At 46.3% G+C, this 26626-nt stretch overlaps 1 protein-coding gene across 3 annotated transcripts in view; it reads left to right on the top strand.

Annotated features, from left to right (window-relative positions):
* Positions 1–2746: 2746 nt before the first annotated feature.
* Positions 2747–26626, top strand: part of PAFAH2 (platelet activating factor acetylhydrolase 2) — a 32296-nt gene continuing 8416 nt past the window's right edge. The window contains exons 1-10 of one of the 3 annotated variants that reach the window (XM_032640696.1): positions 2747–2819; positions 8325–8466; positions 9426–9579; positions 10346–10442; positions 15035–15103; positions 15488–15629; positions 16573–16686; positions 20814–20905; positions 22336–22506; positions 25002–25156. In XM_032640696.1, the coding sequence (XP_032496587.1) occupies positions 8377–8466; positions 9426–9579; positions 10346–10442; positions 15035–15103; positions 15488–15629; positions 16573–16686; positions 20814–20905; positions 22336–22506; positions 25002–25156 (1084 nt within the window). In that variant the 5' untranslated portion in view covers positions 2747–2819; positions 8325–8376. The other 2 variants (XM_032640706.1, XM_032640714.1) reach the window with 2 other exon arrangements.

Below are 26626 nucleotides of genomic sequence, written 5' to 3'. Positions count from 1 at the left end.
GGGGGGATGAGTGATCGAAAACAGAGAAGAGGCATGAGACAAACTTTTGGGGAGCATTGGAAATGTTCTACATTTCAAACTAGGTGATGGCTATATCAAATTTTTTTTTTTTTAAAGGTTGAGCTGGACAGTTAGTGTACTTCACACACTTTGTTGTATGCATATTATAGTGTGATTTTAAAAAGTGTCGTCCACCAACTTCAGCATGTAGTGGGGAGAAAAGGAAATCCAAAGCTGGTCACTCATATGCCAACTTAAAGTAACTTAGCAACAAGGTAAAGGCTGGAGTGGGATGGTAGCCAACCAGAAGAGATCCTTGAACTGTTGGAGGATGGGATCTATAATGAAAGCCTGGAAAATCAACCACTTGCTGAAAACTTAAAGCGTTTGGGTTGTTTATCCCCCAAAAGACTAGATTGGAATGCAATGCAATTGAACTCAAGTATTTTATTTTGCAACAGGAGTCTGGGCCCAAGGTAGATCTTCCTAACAGTGACAAAGGAGGTAAAGGAGGCTGTGACATCCCTATCCCTGGGAAGTTTAAAACTTAGCTGGCCAGCAAACGTCCCCAGTATGGCCTAGTCTGGGAGTAGGAGACAGAGAAACAAACTCCAGCTGTCCCTCTCAGGACCAGGGACTCTAGTTAGTCCTGGGTAATCTGGGCCAGCTGCAGAGCACTGATTAATTAGCCAGAGAACCATCTCTGATCTGCACTAAGCTTTTTATGTTCTGCCGTCACCACCACCAACCACAGCTTTAATTAAATCTGGGGCTTGATTACCACACGCGGTGCTGCCATCACTCTCTCCTGATGACTTTATCTTGGTTCCTGGAAGGATGGTGGTGGTGACAGTGTCAGGAGGAGAGGAGAGTCTAAAGAAGCCTGAATTATGGGCTTCCCTGGTGGCGCAGCGGTTGAAGTCCGTCTGCTGATGTAGGGGATACGGGTTCGTTCCCCGGTCCGGGAGGATCCCTCATGCCGCGGAGCGGCCGGGCCCGTGAGCCATGGCCGCTGAGCCTGTGCGTCCGGAGCCTGTGCTCCGCAAGGGGAGAGGCCACGGCAGTGAGAAGCCCCCGTACCGCAAAAAAAAAAAAAAAAAAAAAGTGTGGAGGTAACAATGAGAACCTGCTACATCTTGAGACTGGTGAGGAGGTGACCGTAGCTGGGGGCGGGGCAGGGCCGAAGAAAGGCGATTCCCGTCAGAGGACGCCAGGAGCAACACTTCAGAGCACGTCGTGGTGATGGGTGGGGGGGTGCAGTTTGGGGAGGACCTTGAATGCCAAGCTGAGAAGTTGGGACCTTATTCAGCAGGTAGTAGGAAGCCTTGGAAAGTTTTTTTTTTTTTTTTTTTGCGGTACGCGGGCCTCTCACTGTTGTGGCCTCTCCCGTTGCGGAGCACAGGCTCCGGACGCGCAGGCTCAGCGGCCATGGCTCACGGGCCCAGCCGCTCCGCGGCATGTGGGATCTTCCCAGACAGGGGCACGAACCCGTGGCCCCTGCATCGGCAGGTGGACTCTCAACCGCTGTGCCACCAGGGAAGCCCTTTTGAAAGTTTTTGAGCTGCCAGGATGATCCAGTTTTCTTATGGAAGTTTACAAGACTCCTGAGGATGTGGTCCTGCCTCCCTCCTCAGGTGTGCCTCTCTATCCCATCCTTCACACTCTGTGCTTCAGCCAGAGTGTAAAACATTCTTCATACTCCCCGTACTCCTGGCTAAGTCCTATTCCTTCAGTTCTCAATTTTAACATTTCTCTAAGATCTCCAAGAAACCTTGAAGACACCATCCCATTTCTCCCAAGCCTGGGCAGGTGCTGCCTTTCAAGAAGGCTCCTATAACCCCTCGCGTCTTCCCCATTAGACCTCGTATCACCGTGTAATTCTTCATTTCTCGGACTCCTCCGCTGGATTGTGAATTCTTTCAAGGTTAGCGACAGTAACTTGTTCACCAGTGTGTCCCTAAGAATCAGCATAGTGTCAGCAAAGTGAGGATGGATGGAGCGGCTGGGGCCACCACAAGTGTGAACAGGTAAGGTTGGTGGGAAATGCGCCCTTAATTTGAATGATCAGTCTTATACTCTCACTGGAAGCACAATGTGGAGAACACAAAACAAGCTCACGGGCTTCCCTGGTGGCGCAGTGGTTGAGAGTCCGCCTGCTGATGCAGGGAACACGGGTTCGTGCTCTGGTCCGGGAAGATTCCAGAAGATCCCACATGCTGCGGAACGGCTGGGCCCGTGAGCCATGGCCGCTGAGCCTGCGCGGCCGGAGCCTCTGCTCCGCAACGGGAGAGGCCACAACAGTGAGAGGCCCGCGTACCGCAAAACAAAAAAAACCCCAAAACAACAACAAAAAAACCCCAAACAAGCTCAGACCTCCTCCTCACGGCCCTGAGAATAAAGCAAAGTCCAGGTTATCTCCAGGCACGCCCAGGAATTATTTGAGGAACGGTGAGGCGGAGGGTTACTAACCGGGACTATAAGCAGTAACCCTCCGCTCGGGCTTTGTAATCGTGGTGGCGGCTCCTCGACCACCAGGGGGAGTAATCACACCGCATTCCGGGACTTGGGCGGTTTCACACCAAGACGAGGGGCCGTGTAGACCTCTGGGAATCGTAGTCCTGGGGGGCGGGTCGTAATGTGCAATCTTGCGCGGTGCACCTCGGAAGTTATAGTTCTGGACAGAGAGGCGGGAAATGGTTTTAAGCGCTAATTTCGAGTTCTGGAAACTACAACTACCAAAGGGCCACTGGCTCCTGGGCAGTTTCTCGTTTCCGTCGAGTTGACCATTTGGGTTGCTTCTGAGAGGTCAACTTGACTGGGTAAGTTTGATTGGAGAAAGCTTCTATTCTGGACTGAGGGGTCTAAAGACTTGCTCACATTCCAGGTCGGTTTGGGGGGCTTTCTCGTCTTAATCCCAGACTAATCCACATTAGTCCTTTATCTTTTCTGTTTCCTACTGAAACACCTCCAATATCCGCCCTCACCCTTTATTCTCCCACTATCATCTTGCTCTTTCACTCCCGGCGCCCCTGGAATCCCACGGTGAGCTCTCTCGTTCGGAGCCCACAGCCCCACCCCGAGCCCACGGCATCACCTCTCTGAAACGTGGCCGCCTTTGTGCTCCACACTTTTTATGTGCTTCACTCTTACCCTCAGTTTCCTGGTTTTCATACTAGTGCAAGAAGGGTCACCATTCCTTCTTTCACAATCCACGGAAGTGCCCAGGACTGGAAGTCAACCCATAATACGAAATGGAGATGACAGTTGCTCTCTCCGTCTTAGCTTGAGGCAGTGTTGTGGAGCCAATAAGCTAATACGTGTGAAAGTGTTTTATAAACTGTAAAGCCTCCACAAGCGAGAGATTATTTTTACTATAATTATTAATGCTCTGAAAAACTCTTTATCTTGGCTCCTTTTATAGCTCTGTCCCCTTGTTGCTCAAACCTGCCCCTTGAGCACTTGGTGTCTCCATTCTCTGAGAGCAGGATGTTAGTTCCTCACTTCCCCAGAGACCACAGACTAATGAGCTCTGAGACTCCAGAGAGCTTTGTCTGGAAGGAAGCCCCAGAGAAGTGCTTGTCTTGGACTCTGTCCTGAAATAGCCAGTGATGAAAAGTCCACACAGCTGGCAGAAGGGTGGTCCCTGAACACTGGAAACGGGGCCCCAGCGGGAGATGGACAGCTGCAGTGTAAGCCCTATCCGTTCCCTCTGGGCTCTTCTGGGCCTGTTTAGTAGATGCTGGTTTGGGGAGGGGTGTCTCAGACTCGGAAAGGCCAGGAGGAAAGAAACCATTTTGTCAAAGGGTTTAATCCAGAAAACCATAAAAATCCCGGAAAAAAAAAAAGCTTACCTGGGTATGAGGAAAGAGAGACATAGCATTGTTAATTAATTCCTAGCATTTTATGAGCACTTAAAATGTACCAGGTCCTAGGCAATATCACTTTTCTTATTAATTTTCACTTATGAAGTGTCCTCATTTTACTTATAGGGAGCTTAGGCTGAGAGAGGTCATGTAGTTTGTTATGGTTATAGTACCTTCTATATGTCAGGTGCTTTACGTACATTCATTTGATCCTCGTCAGCAGCTTCATGAGTGATTTATTATTTCTACCATGTGGAGAAGTTATCAGAGACTTAGAATTGAAGGACCTTGCTTAAGGTCACACAGCCAGTTAAGTGATGGAGGTGGAGTTCAGACTGTCACCAAAGCCTTTTTTCCCCCCACTATACCATATAGCCTAATTTTTAGATCAAAAAGACAGAGATTAAAGAATTGAGAGGGTTTAAATCAAAGCCAAATAAAGGAAGCATTTTTGGGGTCCCTACTATGTGGAGAAAGCATGAGGATAGATGGTTTGGACTCTAAAGAAATGTAAAACACAGTCTACCTCTGTAGTGTATCTGAAGAGGTAAGGCATACATGTGTAAAAAATTAAGTAGCGTTCATTGGATAAACTGACTGTTGAGACCAGTTATATGCAGGGCACTGCAGTAAGCCTAGTAACTGGCAGGAACATGCTTCTAGGTGGCCATGGGGATTAAACCAAGTGGTATCACAGTCATTATCATTTCATTAATATGAAAATGGTGGACTGGAATACCATATACACTCAGTAAATATTTGCTGCATGCACACGTCTGAATAAAAGAAAAATCCTGGGTACCATCTGGACCAGAGGTTCTTGAACCTTGGGGATCAGAAAGCTTGGGAAGCTTTATAAACTAATTGACCTCTGGCAATGGGGGCCCTAAAACCTATATTCCTGAAAAGTTTTCCAGTTGATTGTGATAATAGATTCAGGAACTTCTGATCTAGATTCTACGTGGACCACTTATTGGAGGCAAGTTACTGATTGAAAACTGCTAGAATACGTACTAATTCAAGAGCTGTCCTGAGGCAGCCTGTGATTGGTTATCAGGTGAGGGAGGCAGACAGTACTCAGAGTTGAGAGGAGGGAAGGTTGGAAGGACTTGGAAAGCTTCACAGAGGACCAGAGATTTCACTGGGCTTTGATGGTTGGGACAGGTTTGGGTGGGTAGAGAGGCCTTTAGGCAGGCACCACCGCAAATTGTTTAGATAAGGTGAGCCAAAGAAGGTAGAGACACCTGGGCTGATTTCCGTGGAGAATTCCATGGCATTTATTAGAAATAACTCTGGATGCTCAGTGTGGATGTTTCTTAGGCAAAATTTGCAAGTCAGATTGGATTTTCCCATCTTCCCATTCTACTTGTGCGTCCGTCAGTATGAGCCCAGGGAATGCAGATTCATTTTCATGTTAGCCTCACGCTGGCCAATTAGCTTCTTTAGTTTTTATTTATTTCCAAGTTTAATTTAGTTGATGACCTTCCCAGAAACTTTCCAAGACTGCCAGGGAGTTGTGCTTCCCTTCTGTTTGGCTGTTCTCAAGTGCCCTCATCCTGATTCCTATCTCACGTAGTGTTCTCTGTTCTGATTAAGACCAACATCTCTTCCTGTAAGAAGCTACTATCATTCTGGTCACGCAGTGTTGAAACCTGACTCATCTTTGGCTCTTCCCTCTCCCATAACTCCCCAGATCCACTTAGTTGCCAGATCCTGTTGTTTCTACTTTTCACACAATCAACAAATATTTCCTGGATACTTCCTAAGAGCCAGGTACTGCACTAGGTGCTTTAAATGCATTATTTCATTTTATCTCCATAGCAACCTTATGAGGATGGGTAGCATTCCCATTGTACAGATGGGGAATCGGGCTTAGAGTGATCAGGTAACTTGCCCAAGGTAAGAATGCTAGGCAGCGAAGGAGCTGGGCCTCAAACTTGGGTCTTTCAGACTTTATATCTCCCATGTCCACGACCTCATTTCCAGAGTAGATTCCAACTCCTTAGCCTAGCACTTGAGGGACTGCTACCCTCCAAATCTGGTCACATCGTCCTTTCTCACCTTGCATCCATCACGAACTTCTCGAGATTTCTCAAGTGTGCTTTCTCACCTCTGTGCCTTTGCTCACACATTCTTCTACTCAAAAGTCAATCTTCCCATCTTCCCCTGCCCTCCACTTCCAAGCTAAAGGAGCTCTCTTTCTTCTTGGAACTCCCACAGTATTTTGTCTGACCCACTTTTAAGGCAGTGAGAACTTGCCGCTGCTTCATTGTCACGTGGGTGCCGCGCCCTGTGCCCCCTCCCAACCCGCCGTGGGTCCTCTGTACATTTGCCCTCAAGGGGAAAAGGTCAGGGTCTGAGACTAAGCAGCACACGTTCAGCTTCCTTTTGGCTGAATAGTCCACTGACTGCCTCAGGGGCTTAGCTTCTTTTTAAAATGAATTAGGTTTATTTTTAAATCTGCTTCAGAGAAACAAAATGAAGAAGTCTGTAGTAGAAAGAATATCACTTATTATCTTCCAAAGTTAAATAGAATGACATTAGTATTATTGCTTGTCTGGGGTTTTCCATTAGATCAGACAATTGGAAGTTGGCAGTGAGGAGATCTATGTGTTATAATAGTTCTGGTGACTTTGAGCAGCTCTCATAACCTCTTAACCTTGATTTCTTTATCAGTAAAGCTCATTTATATACTGGGCTGAGGGTGGTGGTGGTGCAGAGGATGACTGTGAGGAGAAATGATCTCTAAGTTCTCTTCTTGCCCAGGCATGCTTTGACCTGAACTTTCTGATCCATCCCAGAGCATCTTAAAGAAAGCAGAATAACGTAATGACTGAAAATGTGGCTCAGGACTCAGTGTATCTGTTTAGGTGCTTTTGGTTCAAGCAATAGAATCTAAACCCAGTTGGTTTAAATAAAAAAGGGGATTTATTGACTCTTGTAACTAGGAGGTCTAGGACTGGTTCAGGTTTCAGGTACAATCTAATCCAGAGATTCTTAAAGTCTTCACAAATATGACTGTATTTCTCTATGATTCTCTCAGCTCTGCCATCCTCCGCAAGTAGCTTCATCCATAAGGTAGCAGAGTGGCTGCAACAGCCTTCATAGCCGCACATCACTCTAGCTCAAAACAAGAAAGAACTTTTCCACCCTCAACCATCAAACCAAAGTCCTGGGCTTTACTCTGGTTGGACCAACTTATGTCATGAGCCCACTCTTCATCCGGATACTGATGGGGATACCAAGGGATGATTGGCCCAACTCTAGAAGTTAGTGAGGTATCAGCCCCACCCAAATGACAAGGCTTCTGTGTAGGAGGGCAGGATAGAGTGGATATCAAGAAGTTTGATCACATTCTCCACTGTCACAGCCACACTGCCTATGATCAAATTCTGGCTCTGCTAGCTATATGTTCTTGGGTACATTACCTAACTTTATTAAGCATCAGTTTCCTTATCTGTAAGATGGGGTAACAATACATATCCCAGAGGATAGTTGTAAGGATTTAATTAAATAGTATACGTATGTAAAGCACTTGGTGTAGTTCCTGGCACAGAGTAAGCGTGATGCTGCTGTGATGATGTGATTGAAGAGGGACGGAGAGCAGTGGCATGAATCCCAATTTAAGAAGCAGCCAAGTTACAGGAATGTGTTCTAGTCAGAGCATGCACACCTGCCATGTTGAAGGCTCCCGTTTGATTTTCTGCCCACATTATACTCTTCCGTATCTCTACCCCTTTCTGCTCTTACATTGTGTCCTTTCTAGAAATGCTTTCCTTCTCTCCTGCCTCTAAAATCTTCCTTATATTTCAAGGCCTAGCATAAGTGCTTTTATAGTTTCGGTCAGTGATTTTGTATATATGTAACTGAGACTCCCCATGAACAGGGTCAGTGAGGGTTAGGAGCTCAGGTCTGGATTAGACAGACCCGAGTTTGCCACCTAGAAGCAGTGTGACTTGGGGAAGTTATTCAACCTCTTCATGCCTTAGTTTCCTCATCTGTAAAACAGGGTCTAACCCTCAGACAGTTATTGAGAGAATGAAATGACGCAATGTATGTAAAAAGCTTAGTTCAGTGCTGACACAGAGTAAATAATTGATGGTAGTAATTGTTATTCTTAGCTTCATGAGGACAAGGTCTGTGTTATAGTCTATGCAGCAGTTACTGCTGTGCTGGGCACATAATCGGATAAACACTTGTTAGTGGGTTTTGAAGAGTATGGAGGCTCTCTTTCCTTTTCATGACCATCTCCTTACCTCTCCACCACCAACAACAGAAAAAGCAGCCCCTAAACCTTAGTAAAGGCAGTGTAGCAAAGTGGATGATGTGGAAGATTGACTGAGTCACCGGCGGGAAGGAGGGGTGATAAGGAGGGGTGGATAGGGGTGGCAGATGACACGAATAAGCAACAGGAAGCTGAGAGGAAACCAGCAAGAAGCTGTTCTGTGTTCCACCCTCCAGCCCTCAAGTTCAGCCACGGCCCAAGTCGTTGTTCAGTTCAACTGGTGGTGAAATGGGGGTCAACCAGTCCGTGGGCTTTCCACCTGTCACGGGATCCCACCTCGTAGGCTGTGGGGATGTGATGGAGGGTCAGAGTCTCCAGGTAAGTGTCTCCAGCATGTCTCCGCTGCTTCTGTCTGCACGGGACTTATCGTTAGTGAGTCTGACGCTGCAGTTCCAGGTGGGGGGAAACTGAGTTAGAGCTGGTCTCGATTTGGTTGTAGAGCCCCCAGGTCTCTTTTCCCTGACCTTTTTCTTCCTCTTTCCAATTAGAAGCATCTCAATAGACAAGAGATTATGGGTTCTTTTTCTGGCTCAGAGGAAATGGGGCCTCTAGCTTCAAATGTAGCTCTCAAATGTCTTGAGAGCAGATGCCTGATCCTGGAAAGGTTTTGGATCTCATCTTAATCTGAGTGTATGAGAGGAAGAGCAGTGGACCATGTGCCATTGACCTTTGACTCCCTGACCCGGGTAGGAAGACAGTCTCCTTTTTCTCCTCTCCTGCCTTCGTCTATTTCCCTCTGGTACTTTGGTTCGGGACTTTCCCTTCATCAGTTCCTAGGTTATTCTCTGCTGGCCCTTGAACTCCCCCCTCCCTTGTGAGAGGCACATACTTCCTGGTAACCTCTCACCTACTCCCATGTAAAATCAGTGTGCTGCTGTTGCTTCCCAGGGGAGGATTGTCCTGGGTGACACACCAATGCCACCCCATTCAGCATGAGGGCTAATCCCTCGCTCCTGGGACTCCTCCAGGCCTGGGCTCAGGGCCAGATTTAAATCTTTTGATATCTCAAGCATTGGGAATATTGTAGTACCCCTCAGATGTAATCCAAAATACAGTTGGCTGTTTGAAATGACATAAGCCTTACATGTATGCTAAACATAAAATTGCTTCTTTCTGGATTTTCTGAATACAAAATTCAGGTATATGAATTGAAGGTAAAGTTTCCCTGTTTTGGTGCTTTGCTGGTGCCCCAAGTACCTGCTGAATGTGTCTGTTGGGAAATCTAGCCGTGCTTGGGCTTCTTGCTCTGAGCTGCTGCTCTCTTTTCTTCCTTGCAGGGGAGCTTCTTTCGACTCTTCTACCCCTGCCAAGAGGCAGAAGAGACCACAGAGCAGCCCCTGTGGATTCCCCGCTATGAGTACTGCACTGGCCTGGCTGATTACCTGAAGTTTAATAAGCGCTGGGGAGGTTTGCTGTTCAACATGGTTGTGGGTAAGATTCTCTCCCAGCTGCTTGATTATGTTCCTAGGAGATCCCAAGGCAGACACAGTACATTACAGTTTGCATTGCCCAGCCCTTTTGTAGTGGGGCATCCATTAGCCAGTGTGGTATGGAGAGTTGGAGAGAATTATGTACATAAGAGCTTTGGTTATAGAGTTAGACTGTCTTGGATTCGAATCCAGACTTTATCATTTACTGTGGGGCTTGGGCAAGTTACTTAAAATGTGTCTACTTTTGCAGGGTTATAGTGTGGGACCTGTGTAAAACATGTACTCTAGTGCAGTGCTTGGGATATAGCATGTGTTCCATGGATGGTGGCTCTTACTCATTTATCCAGCACGTATTAATTCCACTCTGTGCCAGCTATAGTGTAGATCAAAGAAACATTCTTAACTGCCAAGGAGCATACTGTCTCCTACAGTTGCCTCTCTAGCTCCTCCCTCTTCTGGGTCAGATGACATTGAATCATCCCCTTTCCCCAAAGGCCCCACTGTTAGGAACTCTACCCACTGCCTTGGCATCTCAGGGACTTCCTCTGTAAGTTGTTCAGTACCTCCCCTTTGGATTTATCTGCCCATTTTCTGTTGTGTTTATGCTCCCTAGGGGAGAAAAGGGGAAAGAATAGGTGATTGATTGTCCTAGGCTGCTCGGGCAAAAGGTGGTTCTCCTGAGAGGAGGGCCACATGTCCTCATCACACCTGTGCCCAGGCTGCCCTTCGCATTCAGCCGGAGATTCTATAGCCCTTGTCTCTGCTAGGATCTTGTCGCCTGCCTGTTAGCTGGAATGGCCCCTTTAAGACAAAGGACTCTGGATACCCCTTGATCATCTTCTCCCATGGCCTGGGAGCCTTCAGGTAAGAGCTGCTCTGCCCCAGACCTTGTCATATTCCTTGCCTGGTTACAGCTGCTGAGTCTCAGCTTATTCTCAAAGGGCAGGGCAACGCGTATATCCATTTGTCAGTTTTCTTACCTACCATGTGCTTCATCCCAAGGCACTGGGTCCACCTTCTCTTGAAGGCCTTCCCCCAGGCCCCTTTCACCCGGTGGAGCCTTTTATATCCTTCGCTTCTCATGTTCTGGCATTTATATAAATACTTGCTTTTAGCTTTCTTCCTCTATAACAGCCTAGAAGTACTAGAAGGGGCTTGAGCTTTATGGTCAGAGAGTCATTTATTCAACCTACACTGAGGGCACCTCGGCCTGGGGCACTGGCGTAGTGACGAGGAAGACAGACTCGTTCCTGCTCCCGTGGAGCTTGCAGCCTCAGCTGTAAATCTCAGCCGTACCACTGCACTCTGTGAGCTCGGGACTGTGGTAGAACTCTCTGAGCCTACATTTCCTCATCTGTCAAATGGAATGCTGCTCCCACAGTGTGGGTTATGAGGACTCAGACAGGCACCTAACAGGTGCACACGCCTGCCAGTTTTCCTCTCTGTCTCTCTACGTGGAGGATCGTGGGGTGATGAACTGTAAGGTCTCTTTCACCAGATTTCGGGAGACACTGATCCAAGTTTTACAAGTCAGTATCCGTTCAGAATTCTCCCCATGAATTCTGATTTTTACACCTTGGTGTGTTATATACGTAGCTTAATAACTGTAGTGCATGCGTTCTTATTTAAGCTTGTGAATATTCTCTCTGTAAGTTCATTCATCAACGTATAAGTCTAGTTTATGTCCCAGAGTGTTACACAAAGCCATCTATTTTTGCCTTTTCACACCTCCCACCCCCACCCAAACCATTGTCTACACTGTAGCCAGGCAGATCTATTATAAAACCAGATATGATCTTGTCATTCCAGCATCTAGAACAGTGCCTGGAATATTGTAGATGCGCGATAAATATTTGTTGAATGAATGTCACTTCCCTATCTAGATCTTTTTTTTTTTTTTAAATAAATTTATTTATTTATTTTTGGCTGCATTGGGTCTTCGTTGCTGCGCGCGGGCTTTCTCTAGTTGTGGTGAGCGGGGGCTACTCTTCGTTGTAGTGCATGGGCTTCTCGTTGCAGGGCTTCTCTTGTTGCACAGCACGGGCTCTAGGCACACGGGCTTCAGTAGTTGTGGCACGCGGGCTCAATAGTTGTGGCTCACAGGCTCTAGAGCACAGGCTCTGTAGTTGTGGCACACGGGCTTAGTTGCTCCGCGGCATGTGGGATCTTCCCGGACCAGGGCTTGAACCTGTGTCCCCTGCATTGGCAGGCAGATTCTTAACGACTTCTGCCACCAGGGAAGTCCGCTATCTAGATTTTTTTGTTTGTTTGTTTTGTGATACGCGGGCCTCTCACTGTTCTGGCCTCTCCCGTTGTGGAGCACAGGCTCCGGACGCGCAGTCTCAGCAGCCATGGCTCACGGGCCCAGCCGCTCTGCGGCATGTGGGATCTTCCTGGACCGGGGCATGAACCAGTGTCCGCTGCATCGGAAGGCGGACTCTCAACCACTGCGTCACCAGGGAAGACCCTATCTAGATCTTTTTAATGGCCCTTTGAACTTAATTCAACTCTTGTCATTGGCTTACCTGAATGCAGGTCCAGGACAAAGCTTCCAGCCTTGTTGCTTGCTACTTGCCCTACTCCAGCTCTCCAGACAAACATCCCTAAAGGCACCATGTTACTTTCTGCCTCAGGGATTTCATTTGTGCTGTGCTTTGTGGCTGTTCCCTTTGCCTGGAATACTTGCTGTTCTCCTTCTCTCTTCCTCTTCCTCCTTTTCGTCTTTTGCCTGGCTAATTCCAAATTACCTTCAGGGTCTTAGTTTGGGTGTCACTTTCTTGGGGACACCCATCCTGACCCCTATATTATATTAGGTTAAGTTTTCCCGTGGTGTGCTTTCATAAGTACCTCTCAGTACTTAACGTACTTGTAATGAATTAATTACTTATGTGATTATTCTTTAATGTCTGTCTTTTTAACTAGATTGTAAGCTCCACGAAGGCAGAGACCATGTCTGTCTTCTATCTTTCCCAGTTCCTAGGGCATTACCTGGAAAATAGTAGTTTCCCAATGAATATTTATGTTTTGCTAGGTTCCATACATTCAGCAGGTATCTGCTGAGCACCTGCTCTGTGCCAGCTCCTTGGCATGAAAAGAAGGTGGGACATATAGAGATAAACAAATCAAGGAATTTGCATCCACTAGAGGAGACTGAATATGGATTCACATAACTGTAGCACATGGCAGGAAGTGGAGAGCAGATGTGGAGATGAGGCTAGAAAGGCAGCAAGATGGTTTTCTTTTTTTTAATTAATTAATTTTTATTTTTGGCTGCGTTGGGTATTCATGGCTGCATGCGGGCTTTCTCTAATTGCGGCGAGCGGGCTTCTCATTGCGGTGGCCTCGCTTGTTGCGGAGCACGGGCTCTAGGTGCACGGGCTTCAGTAGTTGTGGCACATGGGCTCAGCAGTTGTGGCTTGCAGGCTCTAGAGCGCAGGCTCAGTAGTTGTGGCACACGGACTTAGTTGCTCCGTGGCATGTGGGATCTTCCCAGACCAGGGCTTGAACCCATGACCCCTGCCTTGGCAGGCAGATTCTTAACCACTGCACCACCAGGGAAGTCCAACATGGTTTTCAATGTTGATTTCTTATTCAGTAAATTTAGTACCTGCTGTGTGCTATGCTGGGGTTGGGTTTGCAGTAGTGAATAAAATAGAGATCCTGCTTTCAGATTGTAGTCTAGTGGGGAAGAGAAGCTAAGAAATATTATTTCCTAAGCTGACAGGTGTTTTATAGAGAGAGCAGGTGAACACATGACTTTAGAGTGGTCTTTTTGGTCTAAGAGTCTGTATTGAGGCTTCAGATCTCAATAAACTGGGGTGAATCAGTTATAAATACTCTTCATTAACCATAGTGAAATTCCAAGAAAAGGGGCAGGGAGGTAAAGGGACATGGTTTCCTCTTGTTGCATCTGCGGTTAATTCAGGACCTGAAATCCTTCCCATGAGTCACAGACCTCTGGCTTCCCATCCCAGGGAGGAGTATATATATTTAAACACTACCTAGCCATTTGTAATGTGCCTCTGTCTCCTTTGGTTCCCACACAGTCCTGTGAGGTACGCGGGGAGGGGGTTGCATATTTTACAGATGAGCAAACAGGCTCTGAAAGGTAGACTTGTCCAAAGTTACAGTTTAAACTGGGAAGGGATCAGAAATCTCTGGCTCTCAAGTCCAGTTCTTTGCCTCCCTGAGAGAAGTGAGAAGGTGAAAAGAAACTTAAGACACTGACTTTCCGCATCACTTAGGATCTGAGTAAGTTGTATTTCACAGAAAAACCCCAAACAATAGTGACCTAAATAACATAAAATTTATTTTTTGCTCAGATAAAGAGAAAGCTAGAGGTAGACAGAGCTGATATGATAGTTCTACAAAGCTGTCGGAAAACTAGATGTGTAGCTTCTATTTCTAAGGGTATCTCATGACCCAGGCTGCTTTAGGTCTAACCATTACATCCGCAGTCTATGCAATAGGAAGGGAGAACTCTCCTGAAAGTTCTATATAACACAACTGCTTACATCCCATTGACTAGAGCTGCTCTGTCCATTATCGGTAGCTTCTAACCACATGTGCATATTGAACATTTGAAATATGGCTGGTCCAAACTGAGATGTGCTATAAGTATAAAACACACATTGGATTATAAAGACTTCACATGAAAAAAAAAGAATGTAATAAAATATTTCATTAATTTAAAAATTTTGATTATATGTTCAAATGATGATGTTTTGGCTATATTGGGTTAAATAATATATATTATTAAAATTAATTCTACTTCTTTCTTTTTACTTTTAAAAATATATTTACTAGAAAGTTTTAAATTACTTAGGAGGATAGCATTATATTTCTATTGCTGGGCTAGAACTTAATCACACAGACAAACCTGGCTGCAGAGAGGCTGGGAAATGTCATATTTTTTTGCATGACAATGTCTTCAGCTGAAAATTAGATTCTATTATTAAAGAGGAAGGGAAAAATAGGTGTTTGGAGTAGGCAATTAGCAGTGTCTGCCATATTTTTTCTAGAAAGTTGGAGGACAGACCAAAAAAACCCACGTGCTAAATCTCAGATGCATATTTGCATATTAAAGAAATAGCCCGAGTCCCTGTCCTCAAGGAGCTTACCAACTAAGTTGGGAGACGTACAATATATAGACAATAAGAATGCAATTGTTTGAAGTAGCCAAACTATTGGGGTTGGGGGTGGAGGAGATGCGTCAGTGTATGGGGTTGAAAAACACGGTGGATTGACTTGCACATGCTCCCTGGAGGAGGACCCTGGAGCCTTGGTGAGAGCAGGGTGAGAGCTGGCTGGAAAAAGCTCCTGGGCCAGGGCTGCTGCAAATGAAGCTTCCTCCATTCCATCTTTTGAGATGGCTACTAGCAGAGCATGGTTGGACTAGGGGCTAAGGGTAGGCCATTCTTTTGATCACTTCTCTCGGTTCCTTCCTGGATCTTTAGGACACTGTATTCAGCCTTCTGCATGGAGCTGGCCTCCCATGGCTTTGTGGTTGCTGTACCAGAGCACAGGTGAGGGATGACAGTCACAACGAACCATCATGGGTTGGGTGCCTGCAGTGGGCTAAGGTATAGGCTAGTTCCCTATAGATATATTATTTCTAGTCCTCACAGCACTATGCAAGGTAGGGGTTATATTCATTTTAAAGGTGAGGAAACCAAGGTTCAAAGATGTTGAATAACTTGCTGAAAGTGACATAGCTGAATTGGGGTTCAAACCCAGGTCAGTCTCCAAAATCCACATTTTTTTCTACTCTCCTATGTGTGCCCCCGATCTTCTTCCCTCTTAGCTAGAGGATAATCTAGAATGTCTTGGCTGAAATGGGAGGATTTGGTAAAGGGGAGAAATAAGTCCAAGTGTCTTCTGGTTTCTCTCTGGTGGCACATGTATTGCAGGGATGGGTCAGCTGCAGCCACGTGTTTCTGCAAGCGGCCCCCAGAGGCAAACCAGCCCAACAGCGAGTCACTGGAGGAGGAATGGATCCCCCACCGTCAAACTGAGGAAGGGGAGAAGGAATTCCATGTTCGGAATTGCCAGGTAGGCTTATGCCAGTGGGGAGGGAGAGTAACTAAGCCTGTCCTCCCTATAAAACACTCACTGAGAAGACTTTGAACTAACCTCTCTTGAAATCTTAGTCATAGAGGTTCTGAGCTTGTCACATCAGAGAAATGAGGTATTAATCAAGACTCTTACGATTGCAAGTGACAGAAACCCAACTTAAGCTTGTTAGGCAAAAAGGAGAATTGGTTGGCTTATGTAAGCAGACAAGGGAAGGGCAAGACTGCTAGTCCCAAATGCCATTGGGACTTGTTTTTCACTCTTATCTCTGTCCCTCTGCTGGTTGGTCTCATCTGCTGACTGGCTTACCTTATGAGGTTGCACATGTTTGCCCTCACCATCTGAGAGAATAGGGCTGTTTTGGGGTTGTCCCCAACTTCTACCCCAAGGCGCAAGATGAAAAATCCTAGATAGAGACTCCGAGGCTGGGGAGAAGTACCAAAATACGAAGTTCCCATCCGAAATACATTGCTAAATTTTTTGGGGGAGGGGCAATCCTCAAAAGTCAGGGTTAACAAGAGAAGTAAGGGCAGGTGAGTACTAGGCAGACAAAAACAATAGACATGTGCTATAAGTGGGCAAGTGGAATCCAGTACTGGATTGGTGATAGGAACACTTTTGTGTCCTTTTGCTGTCAAAGTGCTTTCATATGGCACACTGTATACCCATATTATAGCCCTGTGTACCACGGGTAGGTAGGTAGAGTCTGAACAGCAGGGCTGACTTCGTTGTGCTCTTAGGTGTTGCTTACATGTGTGGCTGTGAGGGAGCTAAGCCTTTCTCAGGGTGTGGGGGCCACAGTGCTGGATGAGATGTGCGTGGGCACGTCATCTCTGCGTTCTTCCTCGGCTCTGTAGGGGAGTGAGATCCCCGCTGGATGGTTGTGCAGTATTCCAGCTCCCACTGGCACTGTCTATTGCAGGTGCATCAGAGGGTAAGCGAGTGCCTGAGGGTGTTAACTGTCCTGCAAGAGGCCGCTGCTGGGCAGACTGTCCTCAACACCGTGCCTGGCGGGTTGGATCTGATGACCTTGAAGGTATGGCAGCAGATGGTATGACCTGGAGCACATTTTATTCATCTTGCTTGCAAATAACAGAAGCCTAACTCACTAGCTTAAACCAAAAGAGAATTTATTGGCCCAACTAAGTAGGAAGACCAAAAGCAGATTGTCTTCAGGCCAGTATGGCTAGATCCAGGGTCTCAAACATTGTCATCAAAGTTCTGGCACTCTCTCCCTTCTCCTGGCTCAACTCCACTCTGTGTATATGGGCTTCATTCTCACCAGGCTCTCTCCATTAGGCAAGAAAGGTGGTTGTTGGCATATTCCAAGCCTGCATCTCAACTCAGCTCCAGACCTAAAAGGAAAAGAAACTCTGGTAGCTTTCAGCAATCTGGAAAGGCCATGGCCTGCTTGGGTCACATGCCCCTTCTGGGCCAGTCACTGTGCCAGAGGGATAGGGTATTCTGGTTGGCCTGCCTACGTTATACACCCACTTCCGGGTCAGGGGAACTTGAGCACCAGGACTGACAGCCCCATGGGGCCGCATGGGTGAGGGAGTGATGGTTTGTTCCGCAAAGGAGGAGCTATGGAGCCGCATACAACGCGTGTTGTCTACTGCAGGCTCATTCCTGCCTTTAAAGGAATCCCAAGAATCCCCCAGGAGGAGAGAAACTGTCCCCCCCATGGAATTTGGTGCCTATGAAGGCACATTTTCCTCCCCTATCCAGTCCTTTCCTCTGTAATTTCAAAAGTAGCTCAGGCTTTATTTAGAGGACCAAGAAATCACACAAAAGCATGAAGGAAAAAGAAACGGAATTTTTGGATATTTTGATGTTTGTCCTTTCAGTTCTTTTAAGATGCATTTTTTAAAAAACAATAATGTTGGGCTTCCCTGGTGGCGCAGTGGTTGAGAGTCCGCCTGCCGATGCAGGGGACACGGGTTCGTGCCCCGGTCCGGGAAGATCCCACATGCCGCGGAGCGGCTGGGCCCGTGAGCCATGGCCGCTGAGCCTGTGTGTCTGGAGCCTGTGCTCCGCAACGGGAGAGGCCACAAAAGTGAGAGGCCCGCGTACTGCAAAAACAAAAAAACAATAATGTTACTATTTAATACAAGCTGTTTTGTGGCCCTATTCTTCATTTAGCAAAACAGTATGAATGTCACAGTATGAACGTCTTCTTATTCCAGTTAATATTTTTCTATGGCATGATTTTTTTTTTGGGGAGTTAATTAATTAATTTTTGCTGTGTCGGGTCTTCATTTCTGTGGGAGGGCTTTCTCTAGTTGTGGCAAGCGGGGGCCACTCTTCATCATGGTGCGCGGGGCTCTCACTATGGCGGCCTCTCTTGTTGTGGAGCACAGGCTCCAGATGCGCAGGCTCAGCAGGCTCATGGGCCTAGTTGCTCTGCGGCATCCTCCCAGACCAGGGCTCGAACCCGTGTCCCCTGCATTAGCAGGCAGATTCTCAACCACTGTGCCACCAGGGAAGCCCCTATGGCATGATTTTTAATAGCCATGTAATATTCCATTGTATGAGTGAGAATGGTATATACATATATATATGTAAATATATAATAATTACTCCTTTATGAGGACTTCCTATGATGAGAGCTCTTTTCACAAACATATGCATTGTTATCTCTTTACATAGAAAGAAACCAAGGATCTAAGAGGGTAAGTATCTGCCCAAGGTTACACAGCTAAGCAAGTGGTAGAGTCAAACTTTAATTTGGGGCTTTTTGCCTATGCAGTGTGCCCCAAAGCTTCTTTAGAAAATATCTTTTAAAGGCTCTGGAAGAGTCTTCCAGGAAGAAGCATCAGCCTGAATGGCCAAGATGTAAGGCAGGACCTGAAATCTAGAGAGCTTTGCCCGCTATATGGTGTATGTCATCAGTCCCCACCAGATAGACAGGGCCAGGCAGCACAGTTCAGGCCTGTGGGCCTGTGGGCCTGAGACAGACGTCGGGGGATGGCGGGCTATATGTAGTTAGGTTAGTTAAGAGGCAGCCTTTTGGAGAAACACAGAATGAAAAAAGCTAAGTGAATTTTCATCTGTCAGATTGAGCAAGATCCAAAAATTGATTACTCACCCTGTCGGCAAAGCTGTGGGGAAGTAGCCTCTGCTCCGTTGCCAGTGTGGGTGCGGATTGCCCCATGCAGGGCAGTTTGGCAATAGCTCTCAACAGCACGAATGCACTAGTGTTTGACCCGGCAATGTCCAATTCTGGGAATTTATTTTACACATCCCTGCACACATGTAACATGATGTATGTACAAGGTTATTCATCCCAGTGGTGTTTGTAATAACGAAAGATTGATAGTATCCTAAATGTTCACCCATAAGTGACCACAGCTGGTTTAATAGATTATGGAACAATGGATGTATTATTTTGGATAATACTAATTGCTATAACACGTAACCCCCAAATCTCAGTGGCTTAACAAAGAGAAATTTATTTCTCTCCCACATGATCCAGGCTCCCTTCTTCTAATCGCTCCACCCTCTTCCACCTGTGAAACCCAACTTCACCATGTACGTTAAGCCAGGAGTGGGAAAGAGCATGGAGGTTTGCATGCAAGAGTTTTTATAGACCATGCCTGTAAATGGAGATAATCACTTTCATATTCTATCGCAAGACCGCTATCGCTCACATCAAGTCACAAGGCCACATCTGACTGCTGGGAAATAGAGTCTAGCTGTGTGTCCAGGAAGAAGAACAGTTTTGGTGATCAGTAGCTGTCTGTACCATGGTGAAATCAAATGTAGCTGTAAAAAAGAATAAGGAAGCTCTTTATATACTAATATTATTATATAAAAAAAGTAAGTTACAGTATCACTTGTGTAAAAGGGGGGAAAGTATATATTCATGTTTACCTGTGTAGGCATAAGTAAGCTCTGTAAAGACGCAAGCAACTTACCTGTCTGGGTAGGGAGTGGGCAACTGTGTGGACAGGGAATAGGGTAGGTAGGAGACTTCTCTATATACTCCTGATTTTAGAGTTATGTAGATATATTAACTTATTAAAAAAGCTGAAGAAACCTTGACCAATCCAAAGGTCCTGAGCAAAGAGGGGCGAATTTAGATACAAAAACTTGGGATAGAAGTTGGGAAGAGCAAAGGACAACATGGGTTCAGGGCAGAGGCTGGGCAGCAAATCCTGGAGAGACTTTTTTGAGCCCCTTAGGAGGCAGCTGCAGTGGTTTTTTTTTTTTTTTTTTTCAGTACGCAGGCCTCTCACTGCTGTGGGCTCTCCCGTTGCGGAGCACAGGCTCGGGACGCACAGGCTCAGCGGCCATGGCTCACGGGCCCAGCTGCTCCGCGGCATGTGGGATCCTCCCGGACCGGGGCACGAACCCGTGTCCCCTGCATCGGCAGGCAGACTCTGAACCACTGCGCCACCAGGGAAGCCCCATGCAGTGGTTTTTTTATATAACCATGTCCTGAAGGCTTCTGGGGACAACCAGAAATAGATACTTGCAGAGCACGTTAGAGCGAGCAGGCTCACTTTGCTAGATAAAAGTCAGGACAGATGTCAGAGGAAGTAGAACCTGAATTGGTTTTGGTACAAGCAGTCCTTGCTTCAGAGCAAAGTGGAGGGGCAGTAGGAACACCCCCATTCTGTACTTGACTTGGAGCACGTGTCATCCATCCCTCTGGTTGGATTGGTTATAAGGCAAGGATCTAAATAAAGTGAATTCTTATTCTTTTTTTTTTTTTTGGCCGCACCGTGCGGCTTGCGGGATTTTAGTTTCCTGACCAGGAATCGAGCCCTGGCCACCACAGTGAAAGCACTGAGTCCTGATCACTGAACCTCCAGGGAATTCCTGACAGTTCTTATTCTTAACGTGCTCTTATACTGATAGGTCATATAATTTCTGTTTATTCATAGATATTTGAATATCTACCTCGTCCAGATATTATAGGTGGCAAGGTTATTAAAATAAAGATGAAAAATGTGGTTTTCAGAATTCGTGCCTACAGAAGGCTGTTCAGTCCAGGGATGGCCTGACCCGTTGCTCTCCAGTGGGCAAGAGGTGCTTAATACCGTGGTTTTGGAGGTCTCGCCCACTGTATTGTGTTTCTGCATCATTGTCTCACTGTTTCTTCCTCTTGCCCTTGAAGAGTTCCTAAAAATGCACCCCTGTGTTTCTGACCTTTCTCAGGGCAGCATTGACGTGAGCCGCGTGGCTGTAATGGGACATTCATTTGGAGGGGCCACAGCTATTCTGGCTTTGGCCAAGGAGACCCGATTTCGGTGAGTTTCCCAGTGATGCTGCTGTTAGCTCCACACACCATACATTCATTCAGCATGTATTTTGTGCTAGGTACTGTTTTGGGAGGTGGGGATTCAGTGGTGAAGAAGAAAGCAACGTCTCTGATTTCATGGAATTATGTGGCTGTGGGAGGAGACTAGCAAACAAGTAATCAAATCCCTGGCACCCAAGTGCAACGAAGAAAGTAAAATAGGCTGATAAGCTGGAGTATGTGGACGCTTCCTGGAGAAAGTGACATAAGCTAGACTCAAAGGCAAAGAAGCCAGCCACATAAAGGTCTAGGAGAAGATCATTCTAGGCCGAGGGAACAGCTAAAGTCCCTGAGGTGGAAAGAAGCTTGCTGTTTCAGTGTGGGAGGACCATAGTGAGCAAGGGGGAAGCGATTCAAGGTGTGATCAGTGAGATAAACAGGGGCCCGGTCATGGGGCCTTCTGGCCAGAGTAAGGAAGTTAGATTTTATTCTGAGTATGACAGGAAACCACTGAAAGACTTTAAGTATAGAAAAATCTTATTTACATTTAAAAACCACTATGCGAAGAGTGGGTTGTAGCAGGATAAGACTGGAAACAAGGAGGCTAAGTAGAGGGAGGCTATTTCAGAGTCAAGGTGAGAGATGAGGGATTTGCTTTAGGATGGAGGTAGTGGGATGGAGAGAAGTGAAGGGAGTCAGGATGGGTTTTAGAATTTTCAGGACTTAGTGATGTTTGAGGTGAAGGAAAGAGAGGAATCAAGGTTTTTCATCTGTGTGCCCATCATTTGAGTGGAAGATGATTGTCCTTTACTGAGATGGAGGAGACTGGAGGAGCATTGGGGGTGGGGGATAGTAGGATGCTAATCTTAGGGCCTTGGTTTTGCCCTTGGTGACAGAGATTTCTGCTGGACAAACTGGCCATGACTTTGAGTTGTGGCAACAAGGAGGCTTTCCCTGACGTTCCTGCCACGTATGCTCTGGGCTTACTTAGCAGCTTGTGCAATCGGGACACTAAATTGTATTTTGCTACCTTGTGTGGTTCTATCTCCACTGCTATTCTGGGAGCTCCAGGAGAGCAACAACTGTGTCATTTATCTCTAAATCCACAGCACAAGGCTAAGCACATAGTAGGTACTTGATGAGGTGAATGAATGAATGAGTAAATGAATGAAGTGCCATTCTGTGCGACTCAAGTCAGCTGCCTGAGAGTAGCTCCAAGAGAAGGAGGAGGTCTGATCCTTGTTTTCAGAGAGTTTAAAAATCTAGAGGATTTTTGGCGACAGGTAAAATGATCTCTATCCAAGATCCTAACTGAAGGGTATGGGCCCTGGTTCCCCTTCCTGGCTTTCTGAGCTTTTTACCCCACCGAAGGGAGAACTACCCTAATTATTTTTGCTTGAGTTTCTACGTGGCAGTTCCATGTGTCTGGTCCTGTTCCAGGTGTGCTGTGGCTCTGGATGCTTGGATGTTTCCTCTGGAACATGACTTTTACCCCACGGCCCGAGGCCCTATATTTTTCATCAATGCTGAGAAATTCCAGACAATGGAGAGTGTCAACTTGATGAAGAAGATTTGTGCCCAGCATGATCAGTCCAGGATCATCACTGTCCTGTGAGTAAACTCCAAGATCATGATCCCCAGTGGCCTCTCCATTTTCTGCTCAGCTGTGGCTCCCGTAATTTCCTCTAAATTATCCAGAAGTTCTACCCATTGATAGAATACATAAATACCTCCTGAATTTCAAAATCTTAATTCCTTTGGAATTTCATATCTGTCCTTCTTTAACACTTAGCTCTACCTACAGTGATTTATTCACTAGCTTATATGACTTTATGACAGGGTGTTATGGGATTATGTGTTAGAGAGGAAGAGGTGTGGGTCTGGGTGGACTCCAGGAATCTCTAATCTCATCTGGGAATTTTATTGAGTCTTTTGAAGAGTATGGATATAGTAGACCTTTGACACTCACAAGATGGATTTTTAGAGACCTTCATGAATACCTAAATTCAGGTATCTTCCATGAACCATCTATTCTCTGCCTGAGAGAAACCATATTCTCTTCACTCCGTCATCAACACTATCAGATGGTTTGATTTTAGGAGGCATTTTTCACAGAGAGAAGATTTTGAGTGACTTTAAGAAATGAACTTTAGGGCTTCCCTGGTGGTGCAGTGGTTAAGAATCCACCTGCCAATGCAGGGGACACGGGTTCAAGCCCTGGTCCAGGAAGATCCCACATGCCGCGGAGCGACTAAGCCCGTGCACCACACCTACTGAGCCTGCACCTAGAGCCTGTGGGCCACAACTACTGAGCCCGTGTGCCACAACTACTGAAGCCCACACGCCTAGAGCCCGTGCTCCACAACAAAAGAAGCCACCGCAATGAGAAGCCTGCACACTGCAGCAAAGAGTAGCCCCTGTTGGCCACAACCAGAGAAAAGCCCACATGCAGCAACGAAGACCCAACGCAGCCAAAAATAAAATAAATAAAATAAAATAAATAAATTTATTAAAAAAAAGAATGAACTTTACATAGGAAGTGGCTTAGAGCTACAGATGCAGGACTAAAGTCTCACTGACAAGTCTCTGACTTGGTCCTGCCCTTGAGCCAAATAGCCCACATGATTCAAGGATCCCAGGTCCTATTTCAGCGAAATGACAAGTAACTACATGTCATGGCCCTATGGGCTCATTCAGGTGGTTGAAATGCCAGATCCAAAGCCAGGACTGCTAGGGGTCTGCTCAGTAGGCCATGGCTTCTTCCCTTGCCTATCTTGGCCCAGGCTGTCTTCCTTGGGGCCAGCCCCTCTCCTTTCATGATGATTTCATGACAGCAGTGGACTGCTTGACAGTTTCCCTAAGCCATTCAGATCCAGGATAACTGTGACCTCTGGAGGGGAGGGAGAGCATTTGGGAAGGGGTACACAAAAACTGCGGATTTAGCTCTGTTTTTTTTTATTTTAATAAATTTATTTATTTATTTATGGCTGTGTTGAGTCTTCGTTGCTGCACGAGGGCTTTCTCTAGTTGTGGAGAGTGGGGACTACTCTTCGTTGCAGTGCACGTGCTTCGCATTGCGGTGGCTTCTCTTGTTGTGGAGCACAGGCTCTAGGCATGCGGACTTCAGTAGTTGTGGCACGTGGGCTCAGTAGTTATGGCTCACAGGCTCTGGAGCGCAGGGTCAGTAGTTGTGGCTCATGGGCTTAGTTGCTCCGCGGCATGTGGGATCTTCCCAGACCAGGGATCGAACCCATGTCCCCTGCATTGGCAGGTGGATTCTTAACCGCTGCGCCACCAGGGAAGTCCCTGGATTTAACTCATGGTGATATATTATTTCTTAAACTGAGTGCTGGATACTCAAGTATCCATTATATTTTTCTTTATACTTTCGCATGTACCTTAGATAATCCCTTTTAAAGTCAGTTTTTCTGCATGATATCAAATAGAGTTTAACATTTAAATCTTCCTTCCCTCATTGAATTGACTAGTAAATTTAGTTATGAGTAATTTAGCTAGAAATGAACCTAGTGAGAATTTCACCTTCAAATTAAGTGCATTTGATGTCAAAGGACTTAAATTCTGATCCAGAAACACTCTTTTACAAGCACTTGCCATAACTTTTCTGATTACTTAAAGGCAAGTTATTTCTTTTTCCTGTTTACTTTGTGTACAGTTCTGAGCTAAAGATGGAGCTGATAAGTTTTGTGAATGCTCAGAAGTCACTGGGTAAAAGCCATGGGGTGATAGTTTATAATAACGTGGGAATGGCAGGTGCTGCAGACCTCGCCTCAATGCCCCATCCGCTCTCCAGCCGACTCCGCCTTTTCCCTGCATAGTCTGGCCTTATGGTCTAGGAGTTGAAGCAGCTTTGAAGCCAGGTATACCTCCTTTCAAATCCTAGCTCCATCCCTTACTAGCTGTGTGAACTTGGGCAGATCATTTCTCTCCTCTGGTCTGTCAAAGAGGAAAATACTTCCCTTGCAAGATTGTTGTGAAAATTAAGTGAGATAATGCATGTAAAGCACCTTGCACATTGTAGGTGCTTAAATATTTATGTGCCCTAGCCTCCAGAGCCCTACCAGTTACTTGTTTTTCTTTTCTTTTAGTGGTTCTGTTCATTGGAGTCAAACTGACTTTGCTTTTATGGCTGGTAACTGGATTGCTAAATTCTTCTCCACTCAAACCCATGGGAGCTTGGACCCCTATAAAGGTCAGGAGACTGTGGTGCAGGCCATGTTGGCCTTCCTGCAGAAGCACCTTGGTAAGGAGAGAACTGGGGCTCGTGGGACAGCTGGTGGGGGGGTCTCTTAGATTTCTCTGCACAGTGGTCTATACTGACATGTCTCGGATCAGGGAGATTTATGGCAAAATGTGAATGAAGGAGAGAGTTCCATAGAATTCTAGAAAAAACACTTAGCCGAAAGTTTGGAGATCCTGATTCTGTCTCTACCACCTGAATGACCTTGGCCTAGTCATTTAACTTTTCTGAGCCTTGGTTTCCTCATTGTAAATGGAACATTCACCTCTCTCTACTCCACTACCTTTGTTCTAACTCATTAGCACTCACCTTATCTGTGTTGTGGAGGAAGTGATGACGATAGAAGATGGGCTAAATTGTGGAAGTGCTATTTACAGAAAGAAAAAGCATAGAAGGATGATGACTAATGTCATAAATCACAGGCCAGCAAATGGCCAGACCTGTAGAGGTCTTTGGTCCAGCCTCCCACCCAGAGAAGACATCCTCTCACATCTTCCCTGCTGTGTGGTCACGCAGCCTGGAGAGTGCGCTGCTCTGAGGGTCAGCCCTCTCCGTCACAGGAAACTTCAATAGTTTTAAGAATTGATATTCTAGTTAGGCTTTTTTTGGTTACAAGGACTGGAGATCCACTAATTTACCTCAAGAAGGAAGGAGAGTTTGTTTATGACAGTACACCTGGCCAGGCAGGGAAGGGAAAAGTTACGGGAACCGAGGTAGCTTGTAAGACTGACTTCTCTCTGTCTCTCTCTTGGGCTCAGTCTCTCTGTCTCTTCCTCTCATGACATCTCTGTTTCTCTTTGCTCCGGTCTGCATTTTTCCTCTTTCCACTCTGTACTTTTACTCTTGCTGAGAGCATCTGCGTATTCACTGTTTCTGCTTCCTTATCACTTCGGTTGGCTTGAACCCCTTGCGGCTTGTCCTCTCCCCTCGTGGCATCCTTTCATCTTCCGCTCCCTCTGTTCTCCGCCATACTTCTGGGATTTCTTAGACCACATTGCCAAGAGAAACAACTGGGTTGTACCAGCTCATCTTTACGGGCCAAAACACGTTGTAGGCCACTGCCCAACACGGGCCCAGAGCTCTCTTGATCAGAGGTCCCTTTCTGATCCAGTCAGAATGGAGTAGGCTACCATTATCTGTGCAAGGCTGATCCCTCAGCAGGTGCTAGGCAGTAAGGCAGCTTCCTTCAGAAAGGAAGTTAGGTTTGACCTAACTCTAACCTAAGACCAAGATCTGATTCTTTGTAACTCCTCCCCACTTGCCCTGGGTATCCCCTCAAGAGCTACCCCGAGAAGCCTCAGACCCCTGTACATGGCAGCTCTTTAGATATTTGAAGTCACCTATGGTGTCCTCTCTGAGTTTTCTGTTCGTTAAGCTAAATGTGCCTGGTACCTCCACCTGTTCTCTGTGCAGTTTCCCGTGGGGCCTTTATTTCCCCCTTTGGATGTGCTGTTTGTTGGTGTGCCTGTTAAT

This window comes from Phocoena sinus, chromosome 1, assembly GCF_008692025.1.
Source record: "Phocoena sinus isolate mPhoSin1 chromosome 1, mPhoSin1.pri, whole genome shotgun sequence".
NCBI lineage: Eukaryota > Metazoa > Chordata > Mammalia > Artiodactyla > Phocoenidae > Phocoena > Phocoena sinus.
This window is presented reverse-complemented; position numbering and strand designations above follow the sequence as displayed.